The sequence below is a fragment of the Oncorhynchus nerka genome, linkage group LG27, assembly GCF_034236695.1.
Source record: "Oncorhynchus nerka isolate Pitt River linkage group LG27, Oner_Uvic_2.0, whole genome shotgun sequence".
Taxonomy (NCBI): Eukaryota; Metazoa; Chordata; class Actinopteri; order Salmoniformes; family Salmonidae; genus Oncorhynchus; species Oncorhynchus nerka.
In genome coordinates this window covers 39,327,666-39,340,105 of record NC_088422.1, presented here as the reverse complement: position 1 = coordinate 39,340,105, position 12,440 = coordinate 39,327,666, and the positions used below count along the sequence as shown (strand labels likewise).

Sequence of the window (12,440 nt, the reverse complement as noted above, 5' to 3'; positions counted from 1 at the left end):
GCTCACTTCCTTCCAAACCACTCATTGTTGAATGTTTATGGCCGATGGGTATCGACATGTTTGATCTATGTCTCTTCATTATTTCTCTTCATATGACAAGGATTGAAAAGGATTTGCCAGTAGATTGTCGGCTTGATTCATGATGATTGATAGCTAAGATTTTGAAAGTATGATGTTGACATGATCAGTCCAATCAAAGCGACTGTACATATAGTGTGATTTGACATTTTATCTGTGGCCAATGACCTTGAGCCTTCTTGGATGGGCACGGATCATTTAGAGCTGGCGGGATTTTTCATGCATCAGCAGGACAGAGAACCTACTTCTGGTAAGACGAGTGGCGGGAGAGTGTGTCTCTTTGTCAATAACAGCTGGTGCGCGATGTCTAATGTTAAAGAAGTCTCGAGGTATTGCTCGCCTTAGGTAGAGTACCTTAGGATAAGCTGTAGAACATACCATCTACCAAGGGTTCTTATCTTTATTATTCGTAGTCGTACGTTTACCACCACAAACCCATGCTGGCACTAAGACAGCACTCAACTAGAAGTGGCGCTCCTAGTGGCCGGGGACTTTAATGCAGGCAAACTGAAATCTGTTTTACCTCATTTCTTCCAGCATGTCACATGTGCAACCAGAGGGAAAAAACTCTAGAACACCTTTTCGCCACACAGAGATGCATACAAAGTTCTCAATCGCCCTCCATTTGGCAAATCTGACCATCATTCTATCCTCCTGATTCCTGCTTTACAAGCAAAAACTAAAGCAGGAAGTACCAGTGACTCGCTCACTACGGAAGTGGTCAGATGATGCGGATGCTACGCTAAAGGACTGTTTTGCTAGCACAAACTGGAATATTTTCTCTGATTCTTCCAATGGCATTGAGGAATATACCACCTCAGTCATCATCTTCTTCAATAGGTGCATCGACGACATACGTATCCCAACCAGAAGCCATGGATTACAGGCAACATCCGCATCGAGCTAAAGGCTAGAGCTGCTGCTTTCAAGTAGCTGGATACTAATCCGGACTCTTATTAGAAATCCCGCTATGCCCACAGATGAACCATCAAACAAGCAAAGCGTCAATACAGGATTAAGATTGAATCCTACTACACCGGCTCTGACGCTTGTCGGATGTGGCAGAGCTTGAAAACTATTACGGACTACAAAGGGAGACCCAGACGCGAGCTGTCCAGTGACGCAAGCCTACCAGACAAGCTAAATGCCTTGTATGCTCGCTTCGTGGAAAGCAACACTGAAGCGAGCTTGAGAGCACCAGCTGTTCCAGACAACTGTGTGATCACGCTCTCCATAGCCAATGTGAGCAAGACAGGTCCACCTACACAAAGCCGAGGGGCCAGACAGATTACCAGGATGTGTACTCGATGCATGCGTGGACCAACTGGCAAGTGTCTTCACTGACATTTTCAACCTCTCCCTTACCGAGTCTGTAAAACCTACATCTGTTTCAAGCAGATCACCATAGTCTCGGTCCCCAAGGAAGCGAAGGTAACCTGTGTAAATGACTACCACCTCGTAGCACTCAATTCGGTAGCCATGAATTGCTTTGAAAGGCTGGTCATGGCTCACAGCATCATCCCGGATACCCGAGACCCACTCCAATTTGCATACTGCCCCAACAGATCCACAGATGATGCAATTTCAATCGCCCTTCTCCACCTGGACAAAAAGAACACCTATGTGAGAATGCTGTTAATTGACTACAGCTCAGTGTTCAACACCATAGTGCCCATGAAGCTCATCACTAAGCTAAGGACCCAGGGACTAAACATCTCCCTCTACAACTGGATCACCTCCTTCTGCAACTGGATCCTGGACTTCCTGATGGGCCGCCCCCAGGTGGTAAGGGTAGGCAATAATACATTTGCCATGCTGATCCTCAACACTTGTGCCCCTCGGGGTGCGTGCTTAGTCCCCTCCTGTATTCCCTGTTCAACCATGACTGCGGGGCCAAACACAACTAAAACACCATCATTAAGTTTGCTGACACAACAGTGGTAGGCCTGGTTACCGACAACGATGAGACAGCTTATAGGAAGGAGATCAGAGACCTGGCAGTGTGGTGCCAGGACCACAACCTCTCCCTCAACGTGATCAAGACAAAGGAGATGATCGTTGACTACAGGAAAAGGTGGGCCGAACAGGCCCCCATTAACATCGACAGGGCTGTAGTGGAGCTGGTCGAGAGTTTCAAGTTCCTTGGCGTCCACATCACAAACCAACTATCATGGTCCAAACCCACCAAGACAGTCGTGAAGAGGGCACGACAACATCTTTTCCCCCTCAGGAGACTGAAAAGATTTGGCATGGGTCCCTAGAACCTTAAGTTCTACAGCTGCACCATCGAGAGCATCCTGACCGGTTGTATCACCGCCTGGTATGGCAACTGCTCGGCATCTGACCGTAAGAAGCTACAGAGGGTAGTGCATACGGCCCAGTACATCACTGGGGCCAAGCTTCATGCCATCCAGGACCTATATACTAGGCGGTGTCAGAGGAAGGCCCTAAAAATTGTCAGACTCCAGCCACCCAAGCCAATGACTGTTCTCCCTGCTACCGCACGGCAAGCGATACAGAAGCGACCAAGTTTAGGACCAAAAGGCTCCTTAACAGGTTCTATACCCAAGCCATAAGACTGCTGAACAATTAATCAAATGGGTACCCAGACTATTTACATTGCCACCCCCCCTTTTTTATTTTTATTTGGTAAATATTTTCTTAAGTCTATTTCTTGAACTGCATTGTTGGTTAAGGGCTTGTAAGTAAGCATTTCATGGTAAGGCCTACACCTGTTGTATTTGGCGCATGTGACACAGTTTGATTTGAAACAGTAAAGTACAGGTACCCCAGAAAATAAATAAGTAATACTTTAAAGTATTTTAATTTATGTACTTTACACCACTGAGTGTAGCTCAATAGATTGAGCCTGCCTCAGGGATAGAGACCCCCCTATATCAAAGTCTTGATGGTTTTCAGACTTTTGACCCTTGCCACTGACTCTACAGATCACAGCCATAGGTGTCTGGATAAATTATAGCCAGACGTTGTCCACCAGGGGACGAGGAGATATTGTTGCACCTGTCTCCACATTGACTGATGATGCTACTGATGGCTGTCAGAAACTGACAATGCAATTAATTCACTTTCAACACTTTTTTTGTTTGTTTTTGGTCGTGATGCATTCAGTTTCCTGTACTGCATTTGAAAAGACCATAATGTCAGAGAGATGCCAAATGGAAGTAGGATCTCCTTTTAAGTCCGTACTGGGGACCGGAGAGCTAAACAGTGTAAAGGCCTAGTAAGACTGGAAGATTTGCATCAGAGTACTATATATTTTTTTCTTACTTAAATCTATTTACCATTGTTTTATTTAGCATTTCAATATGCCTTTACAAATGCAGCGGCTCCATTAATTAGGAAATAGCAAACTACAACACATTGTTCAGGCATGAAACCGCTGATTTAAGATGACCCTCACAATTAAACAACTTTAATCGGTCAACAACTTGATTCCCTCTCTCATTGTGTCCAACGCAGGGCCAAAGAAGACACTGTGTGTTACTATGGAAACAGGGGCAGTGACGAACCCATCCGTCTAAATCCAGGTCTGTTTTTCTTCATGTGGAATTGCTTGTACTATTGTTCTATATCATTGCACCATACAAGCCATGCTGTTGAATGATAAACCTTTATGTATGCAGGATGGGTTTAGACTGTGAGACTATACCTCTATGTGAGTGCATGTTTTGGGGGATAACATGAACGTTTGGAGCAACCTCTATTCTCTAGCAATGCTGTATGTGTATGCTCCAGCAGGAATCTATGGTTTGAGTAACTCCCTGTTGGAGACTCCATGGAGGAAGCTGCAGCATGGGAAGAGACTGTTTACCAGCGTAGTGAACCAGACACTGCCTTGTGACAGCCTGGTCCATGATCTGCTCAACGTCCTCAACAACGAGGAGCTGTGAGTTCACCACGCACTTGGTATCAATTATAAAATCAATGATTTACAGTGACACTGTAAACGCTTCATCAATAAATGTACCTGCGCACTGTATCAAAACACTTCACATGAAGACACATTCTTGTACACTGTGTGATGCAGGTTGGCATTTATTGGGATGGCTCATGTACTGGAGGAAGCTCTACAGGGTAGTCCCTTGCGGGCACAGCCACAAACGATGTAAAGCCAATTTTGACTTTGCAGCTGGTGGAAATCACTCAGCTCTGCCTTCAGGACAAGATTCATGTCAATAAACAACCTGCCACTGCGGACCCCACACTCTAGTTTTCGTTTACATTTTAATGCCATCGATGTGACACACAGTACCAGTCAAAAGTTAGAACACTTAAAAATAAATTGTATTACTATTTTCTACATTGTAGAATAATAATCAAGACGTCAACTATGAAATTACACATATGGAATCATGTAGTAACCCAAAAAAGGTGTTTAATTTTTTAGGTTCTTAGTTTCCACCCTTTGCCTTGATGACAGCTTTGCACACTCTTGGCATTCTCTCAACCATCTTCATGAAGTAGTCACCTGGAATGCATTTCAATTAACAGGTGTGCCTTGTTAATTTGTGGAATTTCTTTCCTTAATGCATTTGAGCCAATCAGTTGTGATGTGACAAGGTAGGGGTGGGATACAGGAGATAGCCCTATTTGGTAAAATACCAAGTCCATATTATGACCAGAACAGCTCAAATTTCAAAGAGAAACGACAGTCCATTACTTTAAGACCATGAAGGTCAGTCAATACGGAACATTTCAAGAACTTTGAAAGTTTCTTCAGTCGCAAAAACCAGACCGCCACAGGAAAGGAAGACCCAGAGTTACCTCTGCTGCAGAGGATAAGTTCATTAGTTTCCAGCCTCAGAAATTGCAGCCCAAATAAATGCTTCACAGAGTTCAAGTAAGAGACACATCAACTGTTCAGAGGAGACTGCGTGAATCAGGCCTTCATGGTAGAATTGCTTCAAAGAAACCACTACTAAAGGACACCAATAAGAAAAGACTTGCTTGGGCCAAGAAACACGAGCAATGGACATTAGACCAGTGGAAATCGGTCCTTTGGACTGAAGAGTCCAAATGAGAGTTTTGGTTCCAACCGCTGTGTCTTTGTGAGACGCAGAGTAGTTGAACGGATGATCTCCGCATGTGTGGTTCCCACCATGAAGCATGGAGGCGATGGTGTGGGGGTGCTTTGCTGGTGCCACTGTCTGTGATTTACAATTCAAGGCACACTTAACCAGCATGGCAACCACAGTATTCTGCAGCAACACGCCATCCCATCTGGTTTGCGCTTAGTGGGACTATCAGTTGTTTTTCAACAAGTGCTCAGCATATGTGGGAATTACTTCAAGACTGTTGGAAAAGCATTCCAGGTGAAGCTGGTTGAGAGAATGCCAAGAGTGTGCAAAGCTGTCAGAGCGTCTGCTAAATGACTTAAATGTAAATGTAAGGTAAAGGGTGGCTACTTTGAAGAATCTAAAATATAAAACATATATTTTGATGTGTTTAACACATTTTTTTGGTTGCTACATGATTTCATAACTATTATTCTACAATGTAGAAAATAGTAAAAATAAAGAGAAACCCTTAGGTGTATAACTTTTGACTGGTACTGTATATTAAAACATAAACCTGCACAGGGCTCGACATTAACACTTGTCCTCTTGTCCGGGACATGTTTTTTTTTATTATGACAGACAAGAAGAATATAGATTTGAGTTGTCTAAATGGACAAGTTAAGGAAATCACACAATCAAAATATCAAACAATTATTCCAATCAGAATTGAATCAGAAGCCATTGGAATTGGAATTTATCCACATAATTAAAAAAGCCTACATGTCAATGTGTGTGCTCACACGAGGGAGGTGCCAGAAAATGTAGCCCAACTTTAATAACTTTTAATTACATAAATATAGGCTAAATGCCCATCATGTTTGACATACAGTGGGGCAAAAAAGTATTTAGTCAGCCACCAATTGTGCAAGTTCTCCAACTTAAAAAGATGAGAGAGGCCTGTAATTTTCATCATAGGTACACTTCAACTATGACAGACAAAATGAGGGGGAAAAATCCAGAAAATCACATTGTAGGATTTTTAATGAATTTATTTGCAAATTATGGTGGAAAATAAGTATTTGGTCAATAACAAAAGTTTATCTCAATACCTTGTTATATACCCTTTGTTGGCAATGACAGAGGTCAAATGTTTTCTGTAAGTCTTCACAAGGTTTTCACACACTGTTGCTGGTAATTTTGTCCCATTCCTCAGATCTCCTCTAGAGCAGTGATGTTTTGGGGCTGTTGCTGGGCAACATGGACTTTCAACTCCCTCCAAAGATTTTCTATGGGGTTGAGATCTTGAGACTGGCTAGGCCACTCCAGGACCTTGAAATGCTTCTTACGAAGCCACTCCTTCGTTGCCCGGGCGGTGTGTTTGGGATCATTGTCATGCTGAAAGACCCAGCCACGTTTCATCTTCAATGCCCTTGCTGATGGAAGGAGGTTTTCACTCAAAATCTCACAATACATGGCCCCATTCATTCATTTTTTCCTTTACACGGATCAGTCGTCCTGGTCCCTTTGCAGAAAAACAGCCCCAAAGCATGATGTTTCCACCCCCATGCTTTACAGTAGGTATGGTGTTCTTTGGATGCAACTCATCATTCTTTGTCCTCGAAACACGATGAGTTGAGTTTTTACCAAAAAGTTATATTTTGGTTTCATCTGACCATATGACATTCTCCCTATCTTCTTCTGGATCATCCAAATGCATTCTAGCAAACTTCAGACGGGCCTGGACATGTACTGTCTTAAGCAGGGGGACACGTCTGGCACTGCAGGATTTGAGTCCCTGGCGGCGTAGTGTGTTACTGATGGTAGGCTTTGTTACTTTGGTCCCAGCTCTCTGCAGGTCATTCACTAGGTCCCCCCGTGTGGTTCTGGGATTTTTGCTCACCCTTCTTGTGATCATTTTGACCCCACGGGGTGAGATCTTGCGTGGAGCCCCAGATCGAGGGAGATTATCAGTGGTCTTGTATGTCTTCCATTTCCTAATAATTGCTCCCACAGTTGATTTCTTCAAACCAAGCTGCTTACCTATTGCAGATTCAGTCTTCCCAGCCTGGTGCAGGTCTACAATTTTGTTTCTGGTGTCCTTTGACAGCTCTTTGGTCTTGGCCATAGTGGAGTTTGGAGTGTGACTGTTTGAGGTTGTGGACAGGTGTCTTTTATACTGATAAGTTCAAACGGGTGCCATTAATACAGGTAATGAGTGGTGGACAGAGGAGCCTCTTAAAGAAGTTACAGGTCTGTGAGAGCCAGAAGTCTTGCTTGTTTGTAGGTGACCAAATACTTATTTTCCCCCATATTTTGCAAATAAATTCATAAAAAATCCTACAATGTGATTTTCTGGATTTCTTTTCTCATTTTGTCTGTCATAGTTGAAGTGTACCTAATGACGAAAATTACAGGCCTCTCATCTTTTTAAGTGGGAGAAATTGCACAATTGGTGGCTGACTAAATACTTTTTTGCCCCACTGTATATAATCAAGGATAATTAACGTTTTAAGGCTTGATTCTGTCATATTTGAGGCACGGTTCGTTCCGCTCAAATGGTCACAAGACCGGAGAATAAAGGACAGTGCTTGTTACACATCACCCACCTTGAATCTGAGCCGAGGCGGTCTGCATATTGAAACTACTAAATCATGAACTTAATCGTTTAAAACCTGGACGTTTTATGTCATTTTATGAAGCATATTTTGTTTCTAAGTTGCCTAGACAAAATAAGACCATAGGCATGACTTGCTCGTAACATATTTGAGAGTAACAAACAAGGACCTCTAAATGTCTAAATATGCTCATATTATGGGTTTGCGAGTACCACACGTGGACATTCCACATGGCTACGTGAGGTACAAATGTGAACACTCAATATGACTTGGAGAAAGTATAGTCCTGCACACATTACGTGAATGTGAAATTGAAAAAAATAAGTACACTGCTTTTGCTGGAATCCTGCTCTTTTATCTCAACTTAATTGCAAACCTTTTAGTCAGTGAACTTTTGCTCTCCAGACAGCGCATACCTTTCTCTCTAACAGGTTTGCCAGCTTCAGAATGTACATCATGTTCTTCCGAAACTTACTTTGTCGTATTATATAACTCCATTTTTTTGTTACTTTCAGTTCAATAATGACTTTCTATTCAGTGTACAGTTTTTTTTTCTCCCCCCATTCACCTAGTAACATTAAAGTTGTGCTAAAGAGTTATACTTTTACAGTTGGTTCCCATCCAAAAGGAGGTTTGAATAAGAATTTGAGAACAGTGTATTTTCTATCAGTACAGTACATTTGGAAAGTATTCAGACCCCTTCCCTTTTTCCACATTTTGTAACGTTACAGCCTTATTCATTTTTTTTCCCTCATCAATCTACACACTACCCCATAATAATAATAAAGGGAAAACTGTTTTTTAGTGTTATTATATTTATAAAAAAATGAAAGCATACCTTATTTACATAAGAATTCAGACCCTTTGCTATGATATTTCCATTGATTGTCCTTGAGATGTTTCTACAATTTGATTGGAGTCCACCTGTGGTAAATTAAATTGATTGGACATGATTTGGAAAGGCAAACACCTGTCTATATAAGGTCCCACAGTTGACAGTGCATGTCATAGTCATAGGCACCTTAAGACTCTCAGACCATGAGAAAATATTTTCTGGTCTGATGAAACCAAGATTGAACTATTTGGCCTGAATGCCAAGCGTCACGTCTGGAGGAAACATGGCAACATCCCTATGGTGAAGTATGGTGGTGGCATCATGCTGTGGGTATGTTTTTCAACAGCAGGGACTAAGAGACTAGTTAGGATGAGGAAAGGATGAATGGAGATCCTTGATGAAAACCTGCTCCAGAGTGAAGGTTCACCTTACAACAAGACAATGACCCTAAGCACACAACCAAGACAATGCAGGAATGGCTTCGGGACAAGCCTCTGAATGTTCTTGAGTGGCCCAGCCAGTGACCGGACTTGAAACCGATCTAACATCTCTGGGGAGACCTGAAAATAGCTTTGCAGCGACACTGACCATCCAACCTGACAGAGCTTGAGAGGATTTGCAGAGAATGGGAGAAACTCCTCAAATACAGGTGTGCCAACCTAGTAGCATCATACCCAAGAAGACTGAAGTAAAGGGTCTGAATACTTATGTGAATGTGATATTTCAGTTTTGCATTTTTTATAAATTAGCAAACATGCCTAGACACCTGTTTTTGCTTGCTCATTATGAATCATTGTGTTGATTGATGTGGGGAGAATTAAAAAAGAAAAAAAAATATATATATATATACACACCTTAGCCAAATACATTTAAATTCAGTTTTTCACAATTCCTGACATTGAATCAGAGTAAAAATTCCCTGTCTTAGGTCAGTTAGGATCACCACTTTATTTTAAGAATGTGAAATGTCAGAATAATAATAGAGTGATTTGGAGCCACTGCTCCAAAACCGTCAAAAGCCAGACTACGGTTTGCAACTGCACATGGTGACAAAGATCGTATTTTTAGGAGAAATGTCCTCTGGTCTGAAGAAAAATAAATAAAAAATAGAACTGTTTGGCCATAATGACCATCGTTATGTTTGGAGGAAAAAGGGGGAGGCTTGCAAGCCAAAGAACACCATCCCAACCGTGAAGCACAGGGGTGGCAGCATCATGTTGTGGGGGTGCTTTGCTGCAGGAGGGACTGGTGCACTTCACAAAATCGATGACATCATGAGGGGAAATTATGTGGATATATTGAAGCAACATCTCAAGACATCAGTCAGGAAGTTAAAGCTTGGTCGCAAATGGGTCTTCCAAATGGACAATGACCCCAAGCATACTTCCAAAGTTGTGGCAAAATGGCTTAAGGAGAACAAAGTCGAGGTATTGGAGTGGCCATCACAAAGCTCTGACCTCAATCCCATTGAGGGGCGGCAGGGTATCCTAGTGGTTAGAGCGTTGGACTAGTAACCGGAAGGTTGCAAGTTCAAACCCCCGAGCTTATTTTAAGAACCCACTGGGAATGTGATGAAAGAAATAATATCTGAAATAAATCATTCACCTTTTTGTTTCAGTCCATGTTGCTCACAATATAACCCACTGTTCCTAGGCAGTCATTGAAAATAAGAATTTGTTCTTAACTGACTTAGTTAAATAAAGGTGAAATAAAAATAAATTGTGGGCAGAACTGAAAAAGCATGTGCGAGCAAGGAGGCCTACAAACCTGACTCAGTTACACCAGCTCTGTCAGGAGGAATGGGCCAAAATTCACCCAACTTATTGTGGGAAACTTGTGGAAGGCTACCTGAAATGTTTGACCCAAGTTAAACTATTTAAAGGCAATGCTACCAAATAGGGTGTAATTGAGTGTATGTAAACTTCTGACCCACTGGGAATGTGATGAAAGAAATAATATCTGAAATAAATCATTCTCTACTATTATTCGGACATTTCACGTTCTTAAAATAAAGTGTTGATCCTAACTGACCTAAGACGCTGAATTTTTACTCTGATTAAATGTCAGGAATTGTGAAAAACTGAGTTTAAATGTATTTGGTTAAGGTGTATGAAAACTTCTGACTTCAACTGTATATACGTATGTGTGTATGTATATGTAATCCATTTTAGAATAATCTGAATACTTTCCGAATGCACTGTACATCCCTGACTCTTTCTGTTACAAAACTCTTAAAAGTAAAGAGAAGGTTTGAGTGAGAACGGATTCTTTCTCTATTCTTCAGGAACACCCCTGACCCAGCCCAGGAGAGCCAGGGTGAAGGGTACAGCAGCCCCATGCTCCGGGCCCTGTCCTCTGTGTGTGTTCGCTCCCCGCATTACGGCACAAGGTCAGATTCCTCCCTGTCCCTGACAGCAATTAGCTTGGCCAGAGTCACAATATAATAGAGTGGCCTATAAACCTTGCCAATGTCCCACATAGTGTTGTTATTTAATTCTGTGGTCATGGTCTCACCAATTAGCTCTCCCATTTGTCATGCGGGGCCTGCCCTCAGGGGAAGGTTGTGCTGGAGGGTGTGAGAGCAGGGTCATATTCATAGGGTACATGGGAAAACAAAAACAATTGTTTCTTATTTGACAAATCTATTGTCATATTCATTGGTGCACACCGTAGCAAACGGGAAACGTTTTGTGAACGAAAACGAGTTTCTTATTGGACAAATCCAGGTAGTACCTTTTTGTTTCAGTCCATGTTGCTCTGTTTGGTGCATAATGAATACGCCCCATACATCATACAGCCCCTGGTGCATATAATCTCATCTATAACCAGCCTGCCCTCTGGCCTCGAAGTCGTGTGATTATGAAAGGTGATTGGGGAACTCCAGAATCACAATGTTTTCCCCATATTTGAAATGCACAAGCCACTCTTGTTTCACCCCTCTATTATTTCTGATGTTTTGTCTTCCTGTTTCAGGACCAATACCATTATCCTAATAGACGCATCAGGGAATGTGACCTTCACAGAGCGCACCATGCTCAACTGTGACGTCAGCCAATGGAGCACAAGCTCTTTCCAGTTCAAAATCCAGAACTGAAGACCGCTAAATGGGGCTATATGGGAATCACACTCTGTGCCTTTCTGCATCCAACCTCCTCCCTATCCCTCCTTCTTCCACAGCAAGCTCTGGCTTCACAATAGTGAAATGAACATGAAGATTGATTTGCTATTTAAAATGGTGGGGGGAGAGAGTCAAATTATGGCACTTTTTTTCAGAGAGATTGATGCACTGTTCATGTAATTGTCTTTGGGGAATACGTTTTAGCTTGACTTAGACGTGTGAATGAATTAAATCATACATAATGGGTGCTATTCTTATTTTGTTAATTGGATTAAAATATTATTTTGAGGTGTGTGCTTAAGTGTATTGCCAAAGAACAAATGTAATTTAATAACCAAAGTAAATTATTTACATTTAACATTGCATCTATTTTCTCAACACTGGCTTTGTGGCTCAGTCTGCCTTCTACTAGCCATGTTTGTTTGTGTCTTCAGTTGAAGTGTAAAATGCTAACACTCTTAGAAGCAGCAGCAGCCATCAATATCCTTCTAAAATTCTGTAACAAGAATGACTGGTTTGGGTTCCTCAAGTCAGGTGTTTAACTTTTCTGTGACAGAATTATGAAGGCATATTGCAACAGCCTGCCTTATAGAATAATAGTTCATTGCCACAGATTTGGACTTTGCGACCGAGGTTTGCTTGTTAAGTAAAACAGAGGAAAGCACTTCAAATGTTTTTCTAAGTGGTAATCAAAGTGTTTTTCTTTGTTTTCCTGCCTTATTCCACATACTGCATAGGAGAGACATTTCACAGCAAGGAAAACAAACTAAAATGAT

At 41.9% G+C, this 12,440-nt stretch overlaps 1 protein-coding gene across 7 annotated transcripts in view; it reads left to right on the top strand.

Moving 5' to 3' along the window:
• LOC115111760 (transport and Golgi organization 2 homolog) overlaps nt 1–12,022 on the top strand; it is a 61,179-nt gene extending 49,157 nt beyond the window's left edge. For 4 of the 7 annotated variants that reach the window (XM_029638147.2, XM_029638144.2, XM_029638145.2 and 1 more), the window contains exons 6-9: nt 3,559–3,626; nt 3,835–3,985; nt 10,831–10,935; nt 11,520–12,022. In XM_029638147.2, the coding sequence (XP_029494007.2) occupies nt 3,559–3,626; nt 3,835–3,985; nt 10,831–10,935; nt 11,520–11,640 (445 nt within the window). In that variant the 3' untranslated portion in view covers nt 11,641–12,022. The remainder of the gene's footprint in view (nt 1–3,558; nt 3,627–3,834; nt 3,986–10,830; nt 10,936–11,519) is intronic. The other 3 variants (XM_029638149.2, XM_029638150.2, XM_029638151.2) reach the window with 2 other exon arrangements.
• The last annotated feature ends 418 nt before the right edge of the window (nt 12,023–12,440 follow it).